Source organism: Petromyzon marinus, chromosome 6, assembly GCF_048934315.1.
Source record: "Petromyzon marinus isolate PM22_M1 ecotype Great Lakes invasive population chromosome 6, UKy_Petmar_22M1.pri1.0, whole genome shotgun sequence".
Taxonomy (NCBI): domain Eukaryota; kingdom Metazoa; phylum Chordata; class Hyperoartia; order Petromyzontiformes; family Petromyzontidae; genus Petromyzon; species Petromyzon marinus.
The window spans coordinates 17,514,453-17,542,190 of record NC_133672.1 but is presented as its reverse complement, the minus strand read 5'-3'; the positions used below and the strand labels follow the sequence as shown (position 1 = coordinate 17,542,190).

General features: G+C 44.1%; 1 protein-coding gene across 2 annotated transcripts; it reads left to right on the top strand.

The window, feature by feature from the left end:
* Window positions 1-747: 747 nt before the first annotated feature.
* DDX28 (DEAD-box helicase 28) lies at window positions 748-26,730 on the top strand. 2 transcript variants are annotated; one of them, XM_032947617.2, is made up of 15 exons: window positions 748-855; window positions 2,878-3,050; window positions 3,196-3,373; window positions 4,466-4,609; window positions 5,684-5,741; window positions 6,757-6,899; window positions 8,846-8,914; window positions 11,539-11,623; window positions 14,267-14,373; window positions 16,036-16,152; window positions 16,829-16,925; window positions 17,552-17,706; window positions 19,553-19,645; window positions 22,595-22,747; window positions 24,202-26,730. In XM_032947617.2, the coding sequence occupies exons 1-15, from the start codon at window positions 853-855 to the stop codon at window positions 24,346-24,348; spliced, it is 1,722 nt and encodes a 573-aa protein (XP_032803508.2). In that variant the 5' UTR covers window positions 748-852; the 3' UTR covers window positions 24,349-26,730. The 2 variants fall into 2 exon arrangements, with proteins under 2 accessions (XP_032803508.2, XP_075921262.1); XM_076065147.1 differs by lacking the exon at window positions 748-855 and adding an exon at window positions 898-1,106.
* Window positions 26,731-27,738: the final 1,008 nt, after the last annotated feature.

The window sequence follows — 27,738 nt, the reverse complement described above, 5'->3', positions numbered from 1 at the left end:
CTTTGCTATTGATGCCCCCAGGGTCTGGAATGCTATTGCCAATAAACTGCAACTTGAATCGCTACCAATGAGATCTTCTCTCATAACTGCTCTAGAGGAGTTGTACACCCCTAGCTGCCACTGCTATTCATTGGCGTAAAATAAAATAAAATGTTTCGCTCCAGATGACGCAGCAAAGTATTATCTGTATTTTGAGTTAGCGTGCTGATCTTAAAGGTGCATTGAAAAATTTGATACTCCGACTGATGCTTCTGTTGTTGTGGAGTAACTCATGCAGCCAGCTATGGCTCTAGGATTTGGTGTTACATGTTATTTATGTAGTTATTGTAAAAAATTCGGTCACAGTCCCTATGATCACTGTTACGTTGCAATTATGGCTTTATTTTTTGGTGATTTCGAAAAGTTTTTTTGGTTTGGACATGTTTGTTTTGTTTTAGTACGGAGTTAGACTGATGACCTTAATCTAAGTTGTCTTGTTGTGGTTATTGTTGTTTGACTTGCATCCCACTGGGATTTTTTGCACACAGCGTTGGTGTACGGTGCTATTTCAGGAATATTTTTGCTGTTTTTTTCATGGATTTTCTGTCTGCACAGTCACATAGTCACTTTAATGTTTTTCTTGTTCGTGTTTTTTTGTTTGTTGCGGTTGCACCCGATTTAAGAGCCGAATGGCTCACAGGGCTATACCAAAATAAATGAAACTGAACCAGCACCACCACCACCACTCCTGTGCCGTGAATCTCGGCCAGGGGATGTTCGCACCCTGGTGCCCTCTGCTGGCGACCCTGGGGCCGATCAGGGGACTCGTGGAGCAAGCAGCAGCCGGAGAGGGGCAAGAGGAGGCCTCCAAGCATGGCGAGTGAATGTCTTTCTCTCTCTCTCGAGATCCGTAGCTCTCCTCTTGACAAGCCCCCTGCGCTCTGTATCCACTCTCCGCGAACCCTCCCGTCTCCTCGCTCTGAGGTCGTCTCTACGCTCTCTTCTCGCTCCGTCGCCCTCCGCGTCTCAACGCGCGCGTGTTGCGCTGCGCGCTCGCGGCCGACACCGGTGGCGATTATCTGAAGCGGTCCTGGGCCTCCCCCCTAGATCCACTCGGCCTCAAATGAGTGCGTTCGTGCGGTAAACATCGCGGCCGTGCGTGCGTGCGCGCTCGCCGCGTGTACCACCCCACACAACCTTTCGTACGCCGCGGCCTTTCCAACAGGCGCTGCTCGCTCGCGAACGGCCCCTCGGGCCCCCCCCCAGCAGCCCGGTGTGAGCTACACGTGGTGGGGGGGGGCGGTCTTTCCCGTCTTTGTGCTCATGGCCGCGTCCTTGCGGCCACGTGCTGGGTACAGTGCCGGGTACAGTGCGGCTGTCATTGCGGTCCGCGGCGCACGTGGCGGCTATGGCGCCCCCCCCCCCCCCCGAGTTTATCACCACGCCGCTCGGGAATCGTCTCCCCCCCCCATCCCGCACCCCCCCATCCCGCACACCCCCATCCCGCACCCCCCCCCCCATCCCGCAACCCCCCCCCCCCCATCCCGCACCCCCCCATCCCGCACCCCCTCCCCATCCCGCACACCCCCCCCCCATCCAACACCCCCCATCCCGCACACCCCCCATCCCGCACCCCCCCCCCATCCCGCACACCCCCCCCCCCCCATCCAACACCCCCATCCTGCACACCCCTCCATCCCGCACCCCCCTCCATTCCGCACACCCCCCCCCCCCATCCAACACCCCCATCCCGCACCCCCCCCTCCATCCCGCACCCCCCCTCGATCCCGCACCCTCCCCATCCAACACCCCCCCCCATCCCACCCCCCCCATCCCGCACCCCCCCCATCCCACCCCCCCCCCCTTCCCGCACCCCCCCCATCCCACACCCCCCCCATCCCACACCCCCCCCATCCCGAACCCCCCCATCCCGCACCCCCCCTGGCTTTGTGTTATTATTATTGCTGCCCGTGATCTCCGGTCACCGCGTCTTAACTTCACCCTTGTCGTGCTTTATCGACACCGTAGCAAACATTGTCTTTAATCGGGAGGGAGGAGGTTGGTGTTGGTAGTCGCGTCCTGGACATCGTTCACACCATGGGGATGGATTTCGGCCCCGATGTAAGAGATGACATTTAAACGCCGATTGATTCTCTGTATTTTGCGCTCTTTCGAATCTGGGTTTTCGGATAGAGACGTTGCCGGCCTCAATTTGTGTATCCACTGCTGGATTAAGACCTTACCAATCGGACATGCATCTAATATGAGCATATTAAATACAGGCGACCGTTTTAACGAGCGGAAGCGAAAAATATCTCTTACAAAATGTTGACTTCCCTAGGACATTGCCGCACAAAATAATTTCCGTCCTTTTCACAAGTTACATGATCATTCCACAAGGCACAGTAACACGATCTAACATGTGGTTGCCCGCTATTAGTGGACATTTTCAGTTGCTAGTGTTGAAGGACATTTTTCCCTTTTTTGTTTCCATGTATCACATAAGAGTAAAAAAACCCCGAACAAACATACAATGGACTAGCTGGAAAGGGCACTGCTAGTGCCGCACGTTATTGAAGTACTGTAACTTCTAAATGATGCATCACATTTCCCTAATTGACAATGACCAATAGCTACAGATGGCAGTGTGTACCTTAATTGCCCATGTCTGTTGCATGCAATAAGTGCAACCCGTGAAATTAATGTTGGTATTTTACGTAAAATGTTCAACGTTTTTGAAACAATATATTTCGTTTTAAACAATATTGAATGTCACCAGTCAACTTAGATTTCTTGCGAACAAAAGGGTATTGAGGCACTGGATATTAGGAAAAATGTCCATTCCCATCGTGGTCCCACTTAAGTTGCCCTTTAAAACAGTTGTTCATGTGCTTGCAGTTCAACTTGAATCGCGGATGGCGTGCTGCATTGCGAAAGTGTCGCCTTGACTATGGGCAGCATACCAACTGCAGCAAAGCCACCCAGAAGGACTCTGCTGATGTGCCCATTATTTGTATTCCACACAAGATACAACAGCGCATTGAAAACGTTCAGAAGCTCAAAACAAACAGGTATGGTACGAGTGAAGGTCCTGGAATTGTGCTCGGAAACAATTCAATACATTTCAAGATTTATTTATAGATACCATTTTGAATGTTCTGATAAGTCAATTTGATCATTGTTTTAACGTGAGATTGATGGCATCTTTTGTTGTAGGTCACTAAAAGTATACACAATGCGAGCCGGCAAGATGCTGATCCGTGCCCGGAGGCCAGGATATAATCAACATTCCAGCATCACACACAGCAAGTTTGCTTTTCCCCGGCTTGCCTCTCAGGGCTGGAAACACAACAAATCCATTGGAGATTTCTTTATCATAAACAGATTGCAAGAGGTATGTGAGATCATAGCATCCACTTCGAAGACAGAATAAATGTAAATATATAAACATTAAACCTCAAGATGTTCTGCATGGGAGGCAGTGTAATTCTTAAGGCATGATGTTGATAATGAATGTATAGCATCACATGTTTAATGTGACTGGATACATTTCACCACGTGCACAACAGACGATTGTGGACGTGAAGTTGAACTACGTCGTGCTGAGCAGGATGTGATTTGAAGCTTTTGTGACTGCAGGAATCCAAACTCTCTGGTTCTTTCGGTAAAGTCACGTGGATGGAAAAAATTAGAAAAGAACACGACGTTTTGGTCGCAACACCTGATGACGAACGCTTGTGTTACGACCGAAACATCGTGTTTTATTATTTTTGCTATCTACGTGACTTTACCGAAAGAACCAGAGAGCATGCATGAGTTGTGTAGCTGATGGCTTGGATTACAGTTTGGATTATATCCTCGTCGGAGCATTAACTTTCTGAAGTTATATGTAAGCATATATGTAAGCATATATATTTTTATTTTACCGGGTAAGGCCCACTGAGCTATGTAGCTTTTTTTCAGAAGCGACCTGACAACAGATCATAGCTCAATGAAGTGGCTTATGATGTGGAAATTTATATCAGCCAAATACTCTAAACGCATGTTTCCAAATGTGGAGGGAAAAATCTGGAGCACCCAGAGAAAAATCCACGCAACTAGAGGGAGAACACGCAAACTCCAAATATACAGCAGCAGCAGGCGTCAGGGTCGGGATCAAACCCACGACCTCCTGTACACCAGGCGAGGTAGTCAACATCTCCTAACCACCGTGATGATGAGAGAGGGAGAACACGCAAACTCCAAATATACAGCAGGCGTCAGGGTCGGGATCAAACCCACGACCTCCTGTACACCAGGCGAGGTAGTCAACATCTAGCCACTGTGATGATGATGAGAGAGGGAGAACATGCCAACTCCAAATATACAACAGGCATCAGGGTCGGGATCAAAACCCACGACCTCCTGTATACCAGGCGAGGTAGTTAACATCTTGCCACCGTGGATATGGCTGTGATGTGGTGTTGATTGGCGTGCTCTTTTTCAGAATCCAATGGAACCTATTGTGGAAATTGAAGGGGACGGCAAAGAAAGAAAAACGAATGTCAATAGCTTTAGATCGTTTCGAATGTCTACGGAGGTGATGCAGGCATTGTCCAGCCAAGGCATCCAGGCTCCTACCCCAGTACAGGTGGGCATGCACTTGTTTTATATAAATGTGAGACACTTGTTGGATGGAAAGCGGTTTCTGCCAATACGTTTTTGGTAATATTGTTTAAGTTGAAAACAAGAAGGAAAGTTGTTTATGGCAGCAAATCAATGAGGACCAATAATATATTAGGCGGAATTGTGAGGCTTACCAATGTCGACATGCAGTGGTAAAGAAGACCTGCAGTTTAAATTTACTTTTTGGTCTTGATAGAAGTTTAATTACAGGATTTTGCATTGAATTCACTATCGTGTGGGAATAGAGATTATTTAATTGGAATATGAAGAGTGGCATCATGTTCAAGCCATCCATCAATCGCTTTGCCAGGACAGCTGTGGTCTGTTGTGTGAATCCTCAATGACTTATGCATATGGCCTCATATCAGGTGTCATTGACAGTAGCAGGTGGAGCATTTGGCAATTTTATGGATCCAGCAGCATGCTCACAAGGTTTCAGGTTTCAGTTAGGTCAGTGAGGGACATCTTCCTGATTTGACTTGGTGAGCTATAGGGCTTTTTTGATATATGAGCAGTGGTGAATTCGTTCATGGGTGCAATGCGCCGAAGGAGTGCGATGTCTGATCAAGCACATCAGTGTCCTAAACTTCTGCAGCGTCGTGCTTTTTATCTATATTGCGTTTAAAGTCATACCACTTTATATCAAGCAGAGTTGGTAACCCATGTAAAACGCCTCTAGGCTTTGTGTTGTTAATAGCTGATGGGCTACAGTACTTCTTGATGGACCCCCCACCCCATGTCGGTTGTTGGGGTTGTTTGACCATACTTTACCATGCCGGTCAGTGTGAGTCAGTGACTGGAGTGGAGGGTGGTGGCGAGGGTCAGTTCTCATTGAGTAACCACTCATGTCAGCCATGGCCAAGAATCAAACTAAGGTGTCCGGGTTCAAAGGTCGTGCAATAACCACTACGCCACTGCTCAACCCCATTTGGTGTGCATACTCTATAGCACAATAAAATGTTTGTATTTTATTGCCCTGTACTTCGTTCAAACAATATAGCGAGTTTAAACACTGACCGCTTTATTTCAATTTTTTCAGATTCAGACAATTCCGCTAATCGTGAAGGGATCCCATGTTCTCTGTGCGGCTGCTACAGGTGAGCCTGAATACAGACATAGCACGTGCTGCACACACCGCTACGTTCTTATCCTTAACTCATGGATTCTGATGAAGCCAATGAACAATCCACAGATGAGCATGGAGATCCATTTAGGGATACCCCACTATAATAATTACAATAATGAAAATGACACGGAAAACACACAATCTCCTCTTGTGATTCGGAGCCATTGCTTTCACAACATTCAATCACCTGCTGAGAAGAAAGTGAGAGGATAATTATTCATACATCAATTGGGTATCTATAAACGGATCATCCTGTATTTGAGGTGAGTCGTATTTAGAGCTAAATACAGGCACCGGTTTCCCTTAATGCACAAACTTTCCGTTACTTTTGCCAAAATGTGCAGAATTGATGTTGGAAAGAATATTGCATCTTTAGAAACTGTTTGGTAATTCATCGCAGCACACAAATGACCTGTGCAGTACGGTAACCTTACCATTGCTCCGTTGTGTTTCCTGCATATTGTTACCACAATATTATTATATACATGTGTATTTGGAAGCGCTAAACCGGTGATTGATTATGGGTTTCAATAGAGACGATCTTGGTTTATGAATGTATGTTTAACGTATAACCAGAGTCCATTGAGACCAGCATTGTCTTAGTTGTATTACCCCATTGTAACTGAACTAAGTAGTTAAATATTGGGATTAGCATCCCCAATACCGATGATGTAAATATATTTGTTTCCTCTGTGGATTGAAGCTCCACTCAATTTGGCAAATGGGTAAATTTTTAGAAATGCAGATTTTTGAAGGGCGTGCAATGTGTTTTTTTTGTGCCATCTCTTACAATTTGTCAAGTGCGACGGACATTTTTTCCTTTGCTACACATTTATACATTGGTTTTCTAATGCTTACGCTTGCACTGTGCCGCTTACTAAGCCCACCCATGTCGATCGTTGTCTTACGTGTCACCTTGACATCTCATAACCGCGTTCGTGGTTTTCCAAGTTGGGCTCAAAGTGAGAGACGTTGTCTCTCTGCAGGCAGTGGCAAAACGCTCTGCTACCTGCTGCCCATCGTGGAGCAGCTCCGGGACGAGGAGAAGAAGGGCAGTGCGTCGACGCAGCTGCGATGTCCACGCAGCGTGATCATCGTTCCCTCCCGTGAGCTCCTCGACCAAGTCAAAGTGAGAAAGGCAAACGTCTCGCCAAGACTGAAAAAGATGTGCTGTATTGTAACCGTGCACTTGCGTATCGGGGGGGGTGGGGGGAGGAAACTTGGTCTAACGCCACTGTTGGCAGAAGGGTCTCCGCTAGAGTCAGCTCTATCAGAGCTCCTCTGGAGGGTATTTAGCCTACTCTTACACACTTGCCAGACTTCTTGGAAGACGTGGAAGTATTCAGACTTTCGCACACTATACAAGACTTGCCGAACAACTGACTGTGCGTACCCATTTGTATTGCTGGGTGGACAGAGAGCAGGGGGATTTAAGAAACGTGCTCCCATATTTTTCAACTGTCGCACTGGGAGATCAAAACGAGCCGAAGATTTCTGCATTGCAAGTTCAGTGCGCTAATCATTACACCATGGTAGCATCCCAAACTTGCTCTCATTGAATTTAAATCCTTGCTTTATGTACATTTGATTAAAGGACAGGTCATTGTAACTTTTACCCAGGAACTATTTCATTTGCATTCCATGTACTGTACATGTATATTGTATATGCGTGGTGTCTGATTTAATGCTGTTGTGTTTTTTTTCCTTAGTACAAATACTAAATGTCATGATCTTAGAAGGACCACCAGCATTGCTCTCTGTGGTGGTAAACCATCGTATTACAATTCTGTTCCGAATCGTAACAAGCACCTCAGCTACAAGACCTACCACGACAATTGTGGCACCAGATAAAAGCGGGGAACACCTGCTTGATCCTCCCAAACATCAAACCTGAACACGATCGCACACATGTGCAGTGACTACACGAAAATTATTTCCACCAGTCCACAGATCTGACTCCGTGTTTGCAAATGCCTTGCGTGTGCATTCGTTATATGTTGGGCTGAGTTTTGTTGATTCTGCTGCAACAAAGTTTCTCGTACAGATAAATTACAGTCATACGTCATAATGTATCTTACATTAAATGGAAGTCTAGAGACCAATTACTGAATAATGTTTCCTTCAACATTTGGAAGAAAAATACCCAAATTACTAATGTTTTATGCCAGGTTTTCCCCTTTTTCAGCTGATAATTGTTGACTAAGAGCGATCTGCCAATGCATGAATCAGGCCTAATAAGTTAACGAATCAAAGGAACACCTTGGAAAACGCAAGGTACAGGGCAGTGTGACATTGCAATCTAGTTTCAGTCATCGAGTTTTTTTAAATAGAAATCCTAGATGCGAAAAGACATTTCAATGGGAAGAAATGTAACATCTATATATATAAAAGGGAAATTTGTGAATATGTGTGTCTGTTCGAAATGTTTAGCATACTTCCTAACATGCAACAAACTTGAAATTTGGCACGTGGGTAGCTTCCAGACTGTACACAATGCAAAAAGTATAAAATTAGACTTTTGTATTTTTTGGTGGGGGGGAAGGTGCAATAATGGATATATTTTGCACGGCAAGTGAGCGGTGACGTCACGTCTGTGATGTCACCCGCATGCGGCAGCGTCACGCAGTGTGCCTGCTGACGTCACACACAGTGTGCCTGCTGACGTCACGCATCCAACCCCCCACCCTCCGCGTAGGCCGTGTATTAATCCAAGACAAAAATCCAAGTCTCGGGCGAAGCCCGGTGGTAAAGCTATTAAGTCATTAATTGACATGAAATTTAAATAACAAGTACAATTATTTACGGGAATGCAAGAAAAAATAATGCCATCACCACAGCATGGAAACAAGCCATTATTTAGTTTTCGTGTAAAGAAATGGAAAAAAATATTCATAGCATTTAAGGCTCCACTGATATGTCTGTGCGAAATTAACAATGGCCACAGGAGTGCTCCCAAACTACCATATATCATGTGTTTGTGTCAAATATTTTTGCAGATACCTAAAGTAGCAACTACATTGATGGTGGTAACATTTATTTATTGATGCTGGAAAAAGTGTAACTATTGTTTTGCAGGCAGTTGCCAAAAGTCTGAGCCATCATGCACCTCTGCGTGTTGAGGCCCTTGGCTGTGGACATAGTATGGTAAGAGATGACTGCTGACATTTCATATACAGTGTGTTCTCCAATAACCGTGGATTTAACGCGATGAATTTATGAGAGAACACATTTTTTTATAACTCGCATGTGAATTAGATATAACGCGATTTTAACAGAACTACGTGGCGCGAGTAGGAATGAGCGGGTGTACGGCTGCCTCGGCGTAGTATCATCACACAATGCGGGATGCTGCTGGATGCTTGTAGATGCTACCCACGCACCTCAGTCTTTGTTCAGCCTGCGTACGCATCTCACGTGTTATTGTGGACTGTGCTGTGCCCTAATATATTATTTATTATCACGCGATTTTTCCGAAACGCGTTGTTCTTCAGGAACGCAACAACTACCGCGTTACAGGAGAACAGACTGTACTAACCGAGTGTGCACGGTTCTTCCTCTGTGAGAGAGGGAAATACCAAAGTTCAATGACTAGAGTACTACCAGCTAATGGATAAACCGTCAGCACAGATACACACATACAGCACCATATTACTCGCATACAAACTTGATTTTAAGCTTTCGTGACTGCAGGAATTACTCTTTGGTTCTTGTGGTAAAGTCACATAGAAATAAAATAAAATCAATAATAGAATACGACGTTTTGATTCCAACACAAGCAACCATCATCAGGTGTGAATGAATGCAAGCTCGGAGACACATACACAGAGAGAGAGACACGCAGAGAGAGACGACACAGAGAGAGACACAGAGAGAGAGACACATATACAGAGAGAGAGACATTGATTTTATTTTATTTCTACGTGATTTTACCGAAAGAACCAAAGAGTACTCGCATACATTTACAATCGACGAATACGCTACTGATTGAATAAGCAATCCACTCTCTCTGTGTCTCTCTCTCTCTCTCTGTGTGTCTCTCTCTCCCTCTCTCTGTGTCTCTCTGTGTCTCTCTCTCTCTGTGTGTGTCTCTCTGTGTGTGTGTGTGTCTCTCTCTGTGTGTGTCTCTCTCTCTGTGTGTCTCACACGCTCCGTATATGTCTCTCTCTCTCTCTCTGTGTCTCTCTCTCTGTGTATGTCTCTCTCTCTGTGTGTCTCTCTCTCTCTGTGTATGTCTCTGTGTGTCTCCCTCTCTGTCTCTCTCTGTGTCTCTCTCTCTGTCTCTGTATATGTCTCTCTCTGTATATGTCTCTCTCTGTGTGTGTGTCTCTCTCTGTGTGTCTCTCTCTCTCTCTGTATGTCTCTCTCTCTCTCTGTGTGTCTCTCTCTGTGTGTGTCTCTCTCTCTGTGTATGTCTGTCTGTATGTCTCTCTCCGTGTCTATGTGTGTGTCTCTCTCTCTGTGTCTCTGTCTCTCTTTGTATATGTCTATTTCTTTATATGTCTCTCTCTGTGTGTGTCTCTCTGTATGTCTCTCTCTGTGTATGTCTCTCTCCGTGTCTGTGTGTCTTTCTCTCTGTGTGTTTGTCTCACACGCTCTGTATATGTCTCTCTCTCTCTCTCTCTGTGTCTCTCTCTCTGTGTGTCTCTCTGTGTGTGTGTCTCTCTCCGTGTCTGTGTTTGTCTCTCTGTATATGTGTCTCTCTCTCTGTCTCTCTCTGTGTGTTGTCTCTCTCTGTGTATGTGTCTCCGAGCTTGCATTCATTCACACCTGATGATGGTTGCTTGTGTTGCAATCAAAACTTTATATTCTATTATTGATTTTATTTAATTTCTACGTGACTTTACCGAAAGAACCAAAGAGTACTCGCATACATTTACAATCGACGAATACGCTACTGATTGAATAAATAATCCACTTGTGTTAAGTATTTTCTGTTTTAGTTATCAATATTAAACTTTCTTCATTACTCTTTTATAAATCACATTCAAGCTATTTGATGTTATTTTATTGATGTCTCTTGAAACACCTTTCCAGGCTTGATAGCATAGCAACCAGATGTGTTTAGCATTGAAACCAAATGCGTGCTTGTGATATGGACTAATGCAGGCTTACCACATCCGCTTTTGTTATGTCGAATTTCAATAACATTGGTCACGTGGTAATTGATGCAAGGATGTAGAATATATAATAACACTAGTATTTCATTATCCAGCAATTTCACTGGGTTTTAAGGCATTTTTAGGAGTGTCCTTGTTTTAAACGTTAGGCCATCTGCCAAGTTAGCATTTTGGGCTACCCACAAATATAAGTGCGTGACATAAAAACCCAGAAACCTATTTTTATGTTGCCATGCAGACGGGGAATCTCATAAATGAGCGTTATTGATTCCAGGCCTGTGCCACCGAATCTTACCAGCTGTCATGGTTTTCCCAAGATCCTCTTTTTGAGGAAGCTGTCCTGGGAAATCTATAAGTCTTCACAGGACAATAAAATTCCCGTTTTTTAGTAATTTGCATAACAATACACCACTAAAGACTTACTGGTAATTCTCCCCTCTTGCACTATTGTGAAATATTATTTTCAAATTATATGTCTCGAATTTGTGTACCTCACAGTTGGCAACCCTCATGCTGCCATAAGTCAAGTGATGTGATTAATAAGTTTCAGGTTAAGTGTAAGGTCGTGTGTTGAATCACATGGCCATGGCTTTCTGACGATTTCCTGCCTTTTACATTCTCTTTAAAGTGTAAGTGCGCATGATGTTTCAGAGTCAAGTACGGCAAGTTCTGGACTCCCACCTGATTGACGTGCTAATTACAACCCCTGGCACTCTCTGGAGAGCTCTGAAGCAAGGTAAGGTTGTGCTGACCCGGCTATCAGAGTTGAAGGAAGTTATTCCTTTCTTTCACCGGTTGCACAACTGGAACACACCTCGCGACAAGACACAATGTGTTTTGTGCATCTTGCTTTCTCTAGGTTGTGGTGAATTCTGATTTTCAAATGTTTTAGATTCAAGTGCAATTGATGTTTTGGCCACTTCCGTAACATGCCCTCGATATGAACCCTTCTATTGCATCCTGCAATTTATTACAGTTTAATCCGATTTTTTGTTATAGAATACTTAACTAAAGCAGTTTAAACTCACCGGTACTATATTTTGGTTTTATTTCTTGTTATAATGTAGCATTATTGGGTTTTTACTGGTATGTCAGTTTTTTATTCGTGTAAGATTTTTGCTTGTTTTACCTCTGATGTACAGCGCATGGAGATTAGTCATTTGAAAGGTGCTTTATAAAAATTAGTTTATTATTTCTATTGTATTTATCTAACAGATCTTTACTCGATGTCTGTTAACCAACTGGAATGGTATTGAATAAAGTCAAGGTCATGAAACCCGAAAACAATTAATAAAAAAACGCATGTCAAATTATTTTTTTGTGAATTAATGACTTACAACAACTACGCTATGTCCATACGATCTTTATCGCCAGGGTGTCATTAAAACACGTTTCACTTTTATGCTCCTTGATTATGAAGAGACATATCGTTAATTTGAAACGGAATTAGTTATTGAGGCATCGCTCATCTGAGGCCACGATGAAAGATTTACAATATAAAAAAAACACATCATCAACGAGCAGTTCCAATGATATGCAACGGCGGCAATAAAATAACATTTTGAAAGGGATACTTGCGCTATTAATTCTTCGAGCCAGTCCCTGTGTCGATGCCTGAGAAGCAGTTGCTACAGCAGTGTGATACAAGCGTATGGCCTCATCTTTGATTTTTTTTTTTAGCATTGTCCATGGTAACTCATTGTCCAGTTTGGCAAAAAGGGGGAACTTCAGCCCACCTCATTTGTGTTGGGACAATGGGTTTATATATATATTTCTAATTAAAAATGTGCACCATTATGGACAGATTTTGAATTTTGGTTATGAAACTTGGCCACACAATGTTCTGTTCCTGCAAATAGCAGAACATTGGTATGGATTCGTATTGTTTCGTCAAACATTACTGAGGGATTCAGAAAGCAATAAACACCTTTTGTGCAGCTCAGTCTCTCGTGTGTCATTTGTGCTCACGAGGCATTCCAGCTGCATTCTGTTGAACCTTATGACCTAGCTGCATTCTGTTGAACCTTATGACCTAGCTGCATTCTGTTGAACCTTATGACCTAGCTGCATTCTGTTGAACCTTATGACCTAGCTGCATTCTGTTGAACCTTATGACCTAGCTGCATTCTGTTGAACCTTATGACCTAGCTGCATTCTGTTGAACCTTATGACCTAGCTGCATTCTGTTGAACCTTATGACCTAGCTGCATTCTGTTGAACCTTATGACCTAGCTGCATTCTGTTGAACCTTATGACCTAGCTGCATTCTGTTGAACCTTATGACCTAGCTGCATTCTGTTGAACCTTATGACCTAGCTGCATTCTGTTGAACCTTATGACCTAGCTGCATTCTGTTGAACCTCATGACCTAGCTGCATTCTGTTGAACCTTATGACTTAGCTGCATTCTGTTGAACCTTTTGACCTAGCTGCATTCTGTCGAACCTTATGACCTAGCTGCATTCTGTCGAACCTTATGACCTAGCTGCATTCTGTTGAACCTTATGACCTAGCTGCATTCTGTTGAACCTTATGACCTAGCTGCATTCTGTTGAACCTCATGACCTAGCTGCATTCTGTTGAACCTTATGACCTAGCTGCATTCTGTTGAACCTTATGACCTAGCTGCATTCTGTTGAACCTTATGACCTAGCTGCATTCTGTTGAACCTTATGACCTAGCTGCATTCTGTTGAACCTTATGACCTAGCTGCATTCTGTTGAACCTTATGACCTAGCTGCATTCTGTTGAACCTTATGACCTAGCTGCATTCTGTTGAACCTTATGACCTAGCTGCATTCTGTTGAACCTTATGACCTAGCTGCATTCTGTTGAACCTTATGACCTAGCTGCATCCTGTTGAACCTTATGACCTAGCTGCATTCTGTTGAACCTTATGACCTAGCTGCATTCTGTTGAACCTTATGACCTAGCTGCATTCTGTTGAACCTTATGACCTAGCTGCATTCTGTTGAACCTTATGACCTAGCTGCATCCTGTTGAACCTCATGACCTAGCTGCATTCTGTTGAACCTCATGACCTAAGAGGCATCTCGTATTGCAACCGTTTTTAAGTTGGTTTGCACTTTGATGATATTTTATAACCGTGTCAGGTCTAATATGGGGAATTTTATTTGGAAAATGTTCCTTGCCTCTCATTACATACGTACATATATATTTGATATAACATGGACCAAGCAAAGTTTTGAAAAAAAAAACATGTGTTGCCTCAGGGCAAGTGTGAAAGTTGCCTTAAATCACTCATTCTTTAAAAAAAAAATTGTTCAATCTCTTTGATCAATACCAGATTTTTATGCCTCAAAACAACCCCCATTCTGCTCTTCGTTGGTGAACTGCCTTTAACTTTTGAATCATTTCAGACTTGTTGGATTTCACCGCCTTGAGACACTTGGTGTTGGACGAAGTGGACACCCTGTTGGACGACAGCTTCAACTCGGAGCTGCAGTGTATCTTTACGCACGTCAACGTGAGCTCCGGTGTTGTTTGCCTTCAGTGTGTCGCGCTGTTAGCAGTGCTGCCGTGCACTTGCCTTTTCAAATGTGCCGCTTTCGGTTTAAAGGGTAAAGGTGCAACTCTCCAATTTCTTGCGCATGCCACTGCCGAAATACGGGCCTCCACCGGATAGCGCTTGTGGAGGGCATTTTTAGATTTCTCTTCCATGCTAGCCAGATATGTTAGAACAAGTGGGAGGTGTACCCACGCTTTGCCCCACCACCCACGACCTGCCGATGGACTCACTTCGGTGTGCCCATTTGTACTGCTGGGCGGACGGAGGCGTTTTGATTTAAGATTGCTTCACCGTTGCTTTCTCTTGCCGTGCTGGGAGATTTTAATCGAACCGGCGACCTCTGGATGCTAACCGTTATACCGTGGCAGGATTCTGGAAAAATAGTATAAACTTTTAAATTACACCAAATTGTTACCAAAGACCTGACATCATTCAACCCTCATTTAATTGTAAGCCCAGTTCAGCCCTCTATGCTGGTCAGCTGTGGTAATTCTCAAAATGTAGTTATTCTTTCCACTTGTTAGCTTGTTACAACTATGCCGCTGCTGAAACGTGCTCTGTGTCTGATTAATTTAATATTAAACCATAATAATCCTAAATGTGCCTCAGTCTTGTCCGCTGAGTCTTTGGCTTTACCAGTGGGAAAAGCAAAGGTGCCTCTGATCCTCGGGTATTAACTATACATTGTAAAATCATAAAAGTTCCTTTATTCTGTATTTGTGAGCATTAGGCACCAATTATGAAATGTAAAATAATAATAAAAATATCTTAGCCTGCATCATTGCACTTCAGTAATTGAAAACGAACCCGCAAAGATCTTATGAATGTGAGCCCGACTTTGTAAGCTCCTAAGGTGTCTTGTGCTATTTTGCTTTATATTGGTTGTATGTTTCACACAGTATAAGGTTCGACATCCTCTTAACTTTCACTCCTCACGGACCCACTGTGTGCGTGCTTAGAGGTAGCATTGCTAAGTATTGAGACACCACTCCATAATTCCATTACATAATGTTGTGTATTTAATGGAAAATTGCACATTAATAATATATCCTAGGTTAAACCACCAATATCTACGCAATTGCCAGTTTTATTTATTCTACTGTTTGCATATATCCTTGTCAGTATACACACGATCTCCTCCATATTTCTGTAACCTGATTATAACTATAATATCCTCAGTCTAAAACTAATCTTTCCAAGCTGATGTATGCTACAGGGAATATGTTGTTGCACGTGGATTTATTTTTGTGCAATATATTTTTTTATTTGTCATGTGACACAGTAGTTTATGCTCCGATTTATGTTTGCGTCATTGCTGTTCTTTGTTTTGCTTTTGTCATGTTGGTGAACCAGGTAACCCTTATCCGGGTTTGTTGAGTTATCACCTCGTTAAAAAACACAATATGACACTTTAAACTTTGCTTAGAAGCTTTACACCCTCACAATCGACTCGGTAAATGCAAGGTCACCTTTTAATTGGTCAAATCAGAGTGTCTGCCAACAAGCAAACGTGGTGGCGCTCACCAGCGGGGGTGGTCCTGAGATCACCGAGGACAATTCCTCGTTACGATGGCTGTCCATTGGGCAACCGCGCTTGATTTAATGACAATTATTTCCCAGGTGCGGCAGAAACCCGATGCATCTGCCGGCCTACACCCGTGGGACGGGACACAGCTCATTTTGATTGGGGCAACGTTTCCACGCGGCGTTGACGAGCTGCTGGGACAAGTTATGGATGTAAGCAACGCAGTACGAACGCTGAGGTGAAGGTAAAGGTGCGATTGCTTGCTCACGCCGCTGCTGGTGGAAGAGCCTCCATTGGGCGGAGCTTTAGAGAGGCCCTCAAGTGGGTGTTTGGCCTACGCTTCCATCCTGGCCAGACGCGACCTGCTGATCGGCTAACCGCGGTGTACCCATTTATACTTCTGGGTGCACAGAGGTTGGTTGGTTGATTGAACCGGCGGCCTCTGGATTGCAAGTCAAGTCTGTTTACCATTGCACCACCGTTGCATCCTACATTGATCGGTCACGTGATGTTTAGATATGTTAGAACATATACACATGCTTTCGAATTTCCTAAACCGGGAGCCTCGCAGCCAGTTCAGATATTCGCTGCCGATGTTCGCTATGGCCGTGAATCAAACTCGGTCCGTCAGGTTCGTAGCGCAGTGCACTGGCTATTGCACCACTGCTCCCAATATTTATTACATAGGTGCGCAACCACCTATTTCACCAAACATCTTTCATTGCGTTGTGTGAATTGAATTCCTGTGAATAGACCAAACAGTGGCTTGAGTGTGTTTCAGATGCCAATTGTGTTTTGATTATTGTGAGCACTCGCACAAAGTGTTATAGGTATTGCACAGTGCGGGATGAATGGTGTGCCAACCAAAACTAATTGCACGCTTTCCAGACCTCCAGCTTCAGAGTGGTGCGCAGCAATTTCCTGCACTGTGTGCCGCCTCATGTGGAACAGACGTTCATGAGGGTAAATAACGATGACAAATTAGGTAAGGAACCATTTGATGACTTTGGTTTTGCCTGATTACAAAATATATATTCACGTTTAAAATGTGTACAATATTAGTCGAAAATAACATTTTATATTGACCTGTCACTTTTTGCAAAGAAATTCTTATTTTGTTGGGATTTGGATGGGCAGGGATAACAGTAGGCTTGGTTGGGATGGAGATCGCACTGTAGTTGGTCACATCGTTGAACAGAGCGGGTGACGGAACATGCCCATGACAAAATACACTCCTGGTTCTCTCCTCAAGCACCTGTTGATGTTTTTTTTTTACCAAGCATTGCTCAATACATTGACTTTGCAATGCTTAAAAATGGTGGAAAAGTGTAACGAGTACATTGTCACCGTCTTCACGCGTTATCCTTGACGTAGCTGACTGCAGACACAAAGTGTAAACACGATTCGCGTGAGGTATACTTTTGTGATTTATTCATCGATTCCAGGAGCTCATTTGTTTGTGTTATTCCCAACATCATGGGTATGCCGTTGTGATGGACTTTAGTATGATAATAAGCTCAACACTGATTAATAGGGGTTCTGCTGTACCTAATGCTGTGTACGCACCCGGGTTGTTGATGAACATTACATGAGAATGCGTTTCTTTTGCAGCCACTCTGATAGATCTGTTAAAGAAGAGAGACGGACACTCACAGTCTGGTGTCATCGTCTTCTGTAACAAAGCGACCACGGTCAATTGGATCGGATACATGCTCGATGCAAATCACGTCAAGCACGTCCGCCTGCAGGGAACAATGCCTTTTGAGGTAGGCACTCATTGATGGGATAATTAGCACAGTGTTTGTTGTCCTTGCCCAAGCCCATTGTTCTTGCATATAAATAATGCATGTGGATTACCGTATAAATAACCCCAACTGCAATGGATGCCCATAGTCATTTATATGCGTTCATTAATCCCCCCCCTCCACTTCACGCAAGAAGTGCTCACAAGTGATGTCATCACTTCTAGCCCTCTATTTAAGGAACGAAACAGGAGGATTTCTCCACATATCAGGCTGTCACCTGATGAAGCGAGTTGAAATTACTGGCAAAACGTCGTACTCAAGATTGTAAACGTTGTGGCTTTGCGCTCCAACACACCGGTGTGCTTTACTAGTAACGAATTGCCACGTTCTGTTTACGTGACAAATTTGACTAATTGGCTGTGTCGGCTGGTGGCGGGTTTAACGACACATATTTATGTGATCTAACCCAAAAAAAACCTGTGTTATGGATATGGGTCATGAAAGCCTACATGTTAAATGGTATAAAGTATCGCTTAACCACAGTTTGGTTTTCCGCTACCCGTGATTTCAAATCTCCAGCCGTGTTCAAACAATCCACCACCAGTGGCACATCAAGAGCGTGTCCCCACCACGCTTGCCCGCGTACAGTACTTGCCCGCATTGTTCAATCTTGTGCAGCAGTCATCAAAGCGTAGCAGTGCTGTAATTTATACCTCGTGAAAGTGTACAATAATTACAGTACAATACTACACATTTTGCCCTTAATAATGGCCCCTAAGCATTGGGCTGGTGGTGAAGGTGAGCATAATGTGAAGAGGGCAAGGAAAGTGGTTTGTCTTTAAAGAAAAAAAAGTTGAGTTGCTCGATCGTCTTGCGCAGGCACATCCCAGTTGATTTGGTCAAAGGCAGCCGACTGGTAAGCAAACGTGGCATAGAATAGGAAGCCAACACACAACAGCCGGGATGACCCAGGGCCAAATGGAGGGGAGGGGAGGGGGGGACTGCCTGGAGAAGAACTTGCACAGGGCAGGACAGTCCATCGATGTTGAGGTGTTAATCGGCACTCCCCATCCTGTTGGCTGGTAGCTCCCCCTTCTCGTCAACAGGGGGCGGTAGCGCTATCACGCCACTGTTGGTGACCATGGCCCAAAGGGGCCAACGACAATCCCTGGGAAGCGGATCCTGGGACACATTCCCCGGACCCTGGGAGGGGACGACTGGGGGATGATGCCACCTTCCAGAAAGTTCTGGAAGGGAGGCGTGGCTAGGGCGGAGCAAGCCACGAACCAGCCGGACCTCTCAAGGGTCTGGGGCAGTCATCTCCAAGCCGAAGACTGAAGACCTGGGCTGAGGTTAGGACCCTGGACCCCAAGCTCCGCCGTCCTTCTAAGGGCCGGAGCTCAGTGAGGCCAGTGGTCAGGACCCGAAGACCCTGGCACGGTCGGGTCAGCGTAGCCTCCCCTAGGGCCCCCAGCCGGAGGACGGGAAGTTAACGGGGTCCCCAGTTATAGGGCCCGTGTAGCCCGGAGGCCATACCTCCCCAGGTATCGGGTAAAGGGGCCGCTACCCCTTTGCGTTAGGGACCTTGTAAAACAGAGTCCTAATAAATATTGTGTTGCCTCACAAGAAGTTCTCCGTCGATTATTACCCACAACACATGCAACAAGATGAACGCAGATGAAACCAAACGAACCTGAAAGCTGTGGCGAGAGGCGGACGACACATCTGGAGGAATGTGACTGCGGCGTCGGGAGCCGGAGACGGCATAAACGACTATCTGACCTGACTCCACGTGTGCTTTACAAAGTTGATTGTTTATTAAATGACGTATAAAGTTTGACGGATGTATGTAATGCTTGTTTTGCAGATGCGGGTTGACATTCTGAAGAGGTTTCGCGAGAAGGATGCTGGCGTGTTGGTTTGCACGGACATCGGATCGCGGGGCCTGGACACAGTGAGAGTAAGAGGATTATTTTTTACCACGGTTACTAAATACAGGTCCAAAGGTCTACAAATGGCCAACACCATCTTTAAGTTATATTGCGCCGTACGAAGCCAATTTCCCGCACCTCCGATTAGCATGGTTGGCTACGTACAGTGCGAAATAAGTTCAACATACATACATAACACTATGTAACACATTTTTTTTTCTTGGGTAGTAAGTGTTATTTCGTAATTGCGTATGCCTGAAAAGTATAGAAAATGGTTATTATTCCCCACAAACTATGCTTTTGTGACCAGGACAGTGATATTTTGAAATTTATCTATTTTCAATGAGAAAACGGGCAAATTTGTGTCTTTTGTTCACATAAAGTCAGAAAAAACAACATATGAATCAAAATTAACATGAATTTATACTAAACTAATACAAAATTACTACAAAAGATTTTGAAGCGAGTCGTTTCTCGAGATTTACGATTATACTGTAAATAACATTCACGAATCGGCCCCCAAATGTAGTCTCCCATCATGTTCTCGTTATACTGTCCTTGGTAGCGGCGTTCAAAGTCCAGTATATCCTGGTGGAAGCACTCGCCTTGCTCCTCCGAGTACGCTCCCATGTTCTCCTTGAATTTATCAAAATGAGCATCAAGGATATGGACTTTGAGGGACATCCTACAGCACTTTTGTGCCGTAGTTCTTCAGAGTTTCAACCAACTCTACATAGTTTGACCTTGTGATTGCCCAGGAAGCCACGAACCACTGCGACAAAGCTGTTCCAAGCCGCTTTCTCCTTACTAGCAAGCTTCTTGGGGAATTGATTGCACTCCAGGATCTTCTTTATCTGTGGTCCGACGAAGTCACCGGCTTTGACCTTTGCCTCAGACAGCTCAGGGAAGAAGTCTTGAAGGTACCTGAAGGCTGCCGACTCTTTATCTACAGCTCTGACAAATTGTTTCATAAGGCCCAATTTGATGTGCAGTGGTGGCATCAGCACCTTCCGGGGGTCCACCAGTGGCTTCCACTTGATGTTGTTCCTCCCCACAGAGAACTCGGTCCGCTGTGGCCAGTCCCGCCTGTGGTAGTGCGTCTTGGTGTCCCTACTGTCCCAAAGGCAAAGATAGCAGGGAAAGTTGGTAAAACCGCCTTGGAGACCCATCAGGAATGCCACCATTTTGAAGTCTCCGATGACCTCCCAGCCGTACTTATCATACTTCAAGACGTCCAGCAAGGTCTTGATGCTGTTGTAATCCTCTTTGAGGTGCACAGAGTGAGCCAGGGGAAGAGACGGGTACTAGTTACCATTATGGAGCAGCACGGCTTTGAGGCTCCTGGATGAGCTGTCAATGAAAAGGCGCCACTCATTTTGGTTACAGGCAATTCCAATTGCCTCGAACAGACTGGTCACATTGTGGCAGAAGCAGAGCCCATCTTGACGGGTGAAGAAGCTACAAAACGGTTGGTGACGCTTCCTCTGATCTGCGACTTGCACACTTTCATCCAACAAGTTCCACTGCTTGAGCCTAGACGTCAAAAGCTCGACATTGGACTTGGTGAGACCAAGATCTCTGATCAAGTCGTTGAGGTCTTTTTGGTTGGGGCAGTATGGGTTTCTCTCGTCAGCTCCACCTCTGAAATTGTCATCTGGATCTACAAAGTCTTCCTTGCTCTCTGACTTGCTGCTGCTCTCTTCTAATGATGGCTGCTCTCTCTCCGGAAGAGTGAGTACGGGGAGCTCATGGCAGTGTGGCACCGGGGCAATGGATGAAGGAAGGTCCGGATACGTGATAGCAGGTGCAATCTTGTCAGGCCGACGTTTGGAAGGGTCCACCATGCAGAAGTAGCAGTTGCTTGAGTGGTCAGTGGGTTCCTGGCAAATTCTTGGGATAGTGAACTTCATGGCTCTCTTTTCCCCTCTGTACCATCCTACAAAAATACATTTATTTCACCCATGACTAATGGGTAAGAGATTCTCGCAACATTTTTCATATATGATATATTGTTTCAGTAACATTGAAAATTGTAAAACAAATTTAAAACTTTTACAATTTGAAAAATTTTAAATATAAAATTCCGAGCAACAATTGTCTCTCTTACCTTCCAGAGTTTTTTTATGCGTTGCTCGCAAGTAAAATGAGGTGCCCAGAGTTTGTCTAGATCCCCAACAGGCATGCCGAAATATGCCTTGTAGGCCTCACATATCTTAGCAGATGCTTCCACAGAGTACTTTCTCGCTCTTGTCTTCATAAATTGGCCACAGACATAGCAAAATGTGTCTGCCGGATGCTGGCAGCCTCTTGATGCCATCTCAGAAAAATGCAGATCTGTATCCACTTAGGCAGCTGAAACTAAACTGAACTGGTGGGCTATTTATACTATTTATATTACTGGAAAGTTCTAGAATGTTCTAGAAGTGACTCCAAGGTTACTCAGCACAAAATCTATCTGGAATGTTCTGGAAATTTGGTAAATTTCAAAATATCACTGTCCTGGTCACAAAAGCAAAGTTTGTGGGGAATAATATCCATTTTCTTTACGTTTGAGGCATAAGCAATTAGGAAATAACACTACCCAGGAACAAAAAAATAAAAAATTGTTACAGTGTATAAATCTTGACTTAAAGCTTTTGAGACTGCAGGAATTCATATTCTTGGGTCTCTCGGTAAAGTCATGTAGATAGGTTCAAAGAAAATAACAAAAAAAGAACAATAAAACTACGATGCTTCAATCGCAACACAAGCGGTCGTAGTTTTTCTTATTTTCGTAGTTTTGTTGTTATTTCCTTTGAACCTATCTACGTGACTTTACCGAAAGACCCAAAGAATACACAGTGTGTAATCGGCGGTGTGGGAGAAAGACAACAAGCTAAATGGTGTTATCAGAACTATAACACTGCATTGGGTGGGACGGATGCTGAAATTATAGTAGAAACAATTGTTAACAGCGTGTTTTTGCACCTCCTATTCAGGTGGAAACGGTAATCAATTACGATTTCCCGACGTGCCTATCGGATTACCTGCACCGCGTGGGCCGCGTAGGCCGTGTGGGGAGCCTGGTGAGGGGCTCCGTCGTCAACATCGTCACTCACCCCTGGGATGTGGAGTTGGTGCAGAAGATTGAGGTACGGCGCTTGCCTTCTATTGAGTTTGTCACCTCGGGATGAAATGTGAGGGTTTTTTTTTTTTACATTTGCCCCCTGCGGGCCAGCCCAGCACACGCTGGTTGGGACTATGTCATATGGCTGGCCTGGGAACGCTTGGGAATCCCCCCAGGAAGAGCTAGAGTCTGTCGCCAGGGAAGGGGAAGTCTGGACCGCCCCTACTCAAAATGCTGCCACCACGGCCCTCGCCAGGACAAGCGGATTGAGAAACGAACGAAACGAACATTTGTGAACTTTTTCAGTGCAAATGTTTCATATTTAAACGGGTAGTAAATGATAAAGGTGTAACCCTACAATGGCTTTCTCCAGCCATTACTGTCAAAATGACTTCCACTATAGCAAGGTAGATTTGAAGTTTTCTTGACTGCAGGAATCCATACTCTTTGGTTCTATCGGTAAAGTCACGCAGGTATAAAATATAAAACCACGGCAATAATTTTTTTTATTGCTGTGGTTTTCCCACCTGATGATGATTGCTTGTGTTGCAATCGAAACGTCGTGATTTAATTCATTTAATTTTATACCTACGTGACTTTACCGAAATAACCAAAGAGTATAGCAAGGTCTTGAGTTCCTCTCGAGGATATTTGACCTCTTCCATGCTGATCTGACATCTTTGAAGAGGTGGGAGTAGCCACAACTTATCCGATGACACCTGACCCCCCAATAGACGCACTGGTGTACCCAGTTATACCGCTGGGTAAACAGACACAGGGTGTTCTATCGTTCTTTCGGTAAAGTCACTTAGATAGAAAAGATAATAACGACCGCTTGTGTTGCGATCGAAACGTGATGTTTTTATTATTTTTATTCACTTTTTTTTTCTACGTGACTTTACCGAAAAAAAACATAGAATATGAATTCCTGCAGTCACTGAAGTTTTAAGTCAGAGACAGGGTGATTAAAGAAACTTCTGTTTCAACTCTGCTCGGAAAGAGAACTGGCGACCGCTGCATTGATTGCAATTCCACCGTGCTAATTATTCCATCAAGGCAGCAAAACCGATCATAAATCTACTTAAAGTAATTTACAGGAAAGTTAACATTTCCAAAAATTATTCATGACTCTCGCATTCTCTTAATCTATCATTTTCTGACGTGCATTTTCAAGTGAATAATAAACGTTATATTTTTGTACTTGCAGCCTTCGTCAATAGCCTTCAGATAAAATGTGCCTTTTTATATTTAGTTTTAGTATCATTCTTGTCACCAGAATTACCTGTTGTTTTACGGTGATGCTGTGATGTTAAAAAAAATAACGCTATGAAGTTCTAAAAATAACATAATTTTCAGTCATCAGGATGTTTTGTTGTTTCTCTGCAGAAAGCATTTTTTCAAGACACGACTTCTAAAATATCCCCCGCTTTGAAGACTGTAAACGCTCTCGCCAACTCTGTGATATCGTTTGTCTTGCAGATTGCGGTGCGACGTCACACGCCACTGCCGGGTATCAACGCGAATATCAAACGCAAGCTCAAAAGTCGACATGACATTCACGAGGAAGCACAAAAGGAGAAGGGGTTGGAGGAGGAGGAGGAAGAATCTTCCAAATTTATGCATTAACAAGTCGGGCAAAAATGTCAATTTACCTTCCCCAATGAATTCACTTGTTGGTCTTCCATGCGTAATATAATTATCCGCTCACAGCTGTTGAAACGTTTGGTTTGTAACGCCTATTACCATCAAGGCACTTTTAAATCTAGATTGAAAACTATTTTCTTGAGAACTGCTTTTTTGTTTAGTTTGTTGTCCTTCAGCCACACCTCCGATTTAGCACAGTTGGCTACGTACGGTGCAAAATAAGTTAAACGTACATACAAAGCCACGTTAGAATCTGCAAACGGTACAAAGCCAATTCAAACATCAGAGTATTCATAGCTCGGGCTGAGCCAGCTATATTGGCCTTCTCTGGTCTGACATTGGTGAGACTAGGCCATAAAGAAAGCTGTCTCTGGTGTAGGCCAATCAGTTTCAAAGACAATACGAATATTATCAGAACATGTTTGTTTGCATGTTCACCACAAGTACGTGTGGTTGATTCCTTGACGTTTTAACATATCTGCAAACAGCACCACACTTCGAGCACTCATTCAATTAATTTTTTGAGTAAAAACTCGCCCCCACTAAAGAGAGCATCGTAATACTTTAGAGTATAAATTAAACGAAGGTAGTCCTACCTGCAAAATCAAGACATGTAAAAAATATCATAATGAGAGGACATACTCAAGGAAAATCCAAAAGGAGGAAATGAGTCTTGCAGAGTTTCCTGAACTGTTTGTGACTCGGAGCCAATCTGAGGGCCGGCGGAAGACCATTCCAGATCTTAGTCACCACACCCGAGGAGGCCCCCTACTACGGCCCAGCGTAGGATGAAACATTGATCTGGTCCCAACAATTTAGAAACCAATGCAGTCCCCGATATACTTCAATGTTATCAACCAATGAATGACTGTTTACATGTACGCATGTTGAACTTCTTTCACGCTGTATGTCGCCGACCATACTAATCAGAGGTGCGGAGGAAGGACAACAAACTCAACGCAAAAAAGCAGTTATAAAGAAATTAGTTTTCTATGTTTAAAAGTGCATAGCTTCCGGATGTCAGGAAGAGCATTCCAGATGGCCGCAGAAGCACATGTGAAAGCACGTGATGCAGTGACTGTCTTTGGTGGCGAGCTAAAAGCCGCTGCGAGGATGTCCGCGCGATGGCTTATGGTCCTTGGCGAGATCAGCGAGGTGTTGTGGTTCATGTGTTGTTTGAGCACGCAATTTGTCAAGTTTTGTCGATGTAAAGGAAATCAAGAGTTTATCAAGAGTGTCCCTTGTGTCATACTCTAACGTGGTAACTTTGATATTTATTGCCTTGCATATAAACATTGTAAACGGTCATACCGCGGTACCCAATTCTGATTTGGAAATTCAGGCACTTGATTTCCGAATTTGTTCCTTCGGGTGTTGCGTAACAATTTTTTAACTCTCAGTATTTGTCGGTGGCAGTGTGAAAGTGAGAGATCCCAAACGTGCTCCTCTCTTGCCAGTTGTGTGAAACTTGTGGGCCCTGATACGAGTCAAATTGGGAAAATATTTGTGACACCGAATGCCACTGGTTCAGTGCATTCCTTCTGTGTGCAGAGTAGACCAAATATTCTCAAAAAGGGCTGTCTATACCTCCCTCTCGTCAAACAAGGTCCTTTGGCCAGCAGGTGCATGAGCAAGCAATTGTGGGGCTCCAGCTTGGGATCTATTATCGAATAGTATACGCTTATTCTTAGCTCTTTCGGTAAAGTCACGTTGAAGGGAAACAATAAAATAATAAACTATATATATGAGAATTTTATTGTTTTATATATTTTATTATTTTATTGTTTCCCTTCAACGTGACTTTACCGAAAGAGCTAAGAATATGAATTACTGCAGTCACGAAAGCTGTAAATCAAAATTTAGTATACGCTTGTGTGTATATAAATGTACCTTTACACATTTCCACACAATCTAATTTCATAGCATAAATAGTATTGCACTAAAACATTAAGGCAGATGCATAAATAGAGGCTAAAGTGGTCCCAGAAGCAAATGGATTATAAATCGTTCGAATAGGAATGTTTTCAGACCCTGCATTAATTAATATTAATATAATATAAAGGATTATTTTGTTTGCTAGTTAAGAGGATGTACATATTGTATATGGTGATTAAGTGTTCTTTTAGATAAAAACATTTAAAATGTCTAAATGTGTTAAAAAAAAATCTGGTTTTCTGGTACATAAGCGTTAATTAAACTACAAGTTTTGTAAGTAAAAATATAACCGCATACCTTTTTTCATGAATACCGTGATCTTATTTGTCCCACCTTGTCACCAGTAAGTAAACAGTGCATGGAATGTGTCGTCACAACGTTGTGTTACACCTGATTAATGTTCATATTAAATGTACTGTATTGAGTGAATTTCTTACATGTAGTACACATGTATGTACACCAAGTGACAGTCGTGCACATCGCCAGACGAAGACACTTAAGATTAGTCAGAATTATTGGTGACGACCGACTCTAGCTATTTGCTTTTGGAGGATGTGTACAAAAATGAGAACTGGAAAATGCATTCACGAATGACGATCACTTCGCAGTCGCAGGGACCGCATCATTGGTGAGCACTGAGCCACACGGAGCGGCGGGCCGGTGCGTAAAGAGAAGCAAAGGAGTGTGGCACAAGTGGCGTAGACGTATGGCGTGAGCGGACAAATTGTGACAACCGCTAGCCTGATAACAGGGATGAATCGATCCCAGGGCACCACCATCGCAAAGCAGAAGCCCCCCGTGCTCGAGGACGCTCCACCAAAGCTATATCCCAGTGGGGATTCTCTGTGATGCCAACCACTATGGCGTGAATGAGGATGTCATCTGCTCCAAAATCTCGGATAACAGCCAGGAGCGGTGGCCGTTTCCACGGAGGTGCTCGCATGGCTCTCCCATGTTCTCGGTTGGTATAGCACATGCTGTTCGGAACGGTGGCCAATGTTTATCTCCACATGCCGGTAGCGTAGCGTCTTCGGCAACTGAATTCAGTTGAGGTGTTCAGTTGCTGAAATCTCCCCCGACTTCAGAATATACCGAATTCAGTTACTAAAGCTGCTGGCAGCCCCAATGAAGAAACGTTGGACATGCTGAACAACAGAGTTCCAGTAACCTTTTGGACGGCGATGTCGTCGTCGGCTGGTTCTTCGCTTGTGAAGATCATGTAGTTGGCAGGTGCGCTGGTGGTTGTACATGCCATTCCTTGACTTTGTGGCAGATGGTGCATTTGAACTCCTGACCAGTCGGGGCCATAGTGGGGGACGTGTCCGTGGTGGTAGTCTTTCTGCACCTCCGTTTTTCAGGACGGCCAAAGTGTGCAGCACAATCGCAAAAGCCAACCCAGTATACCCGCAGCTTTGTGGACGGCTGTGGAACCGGGTG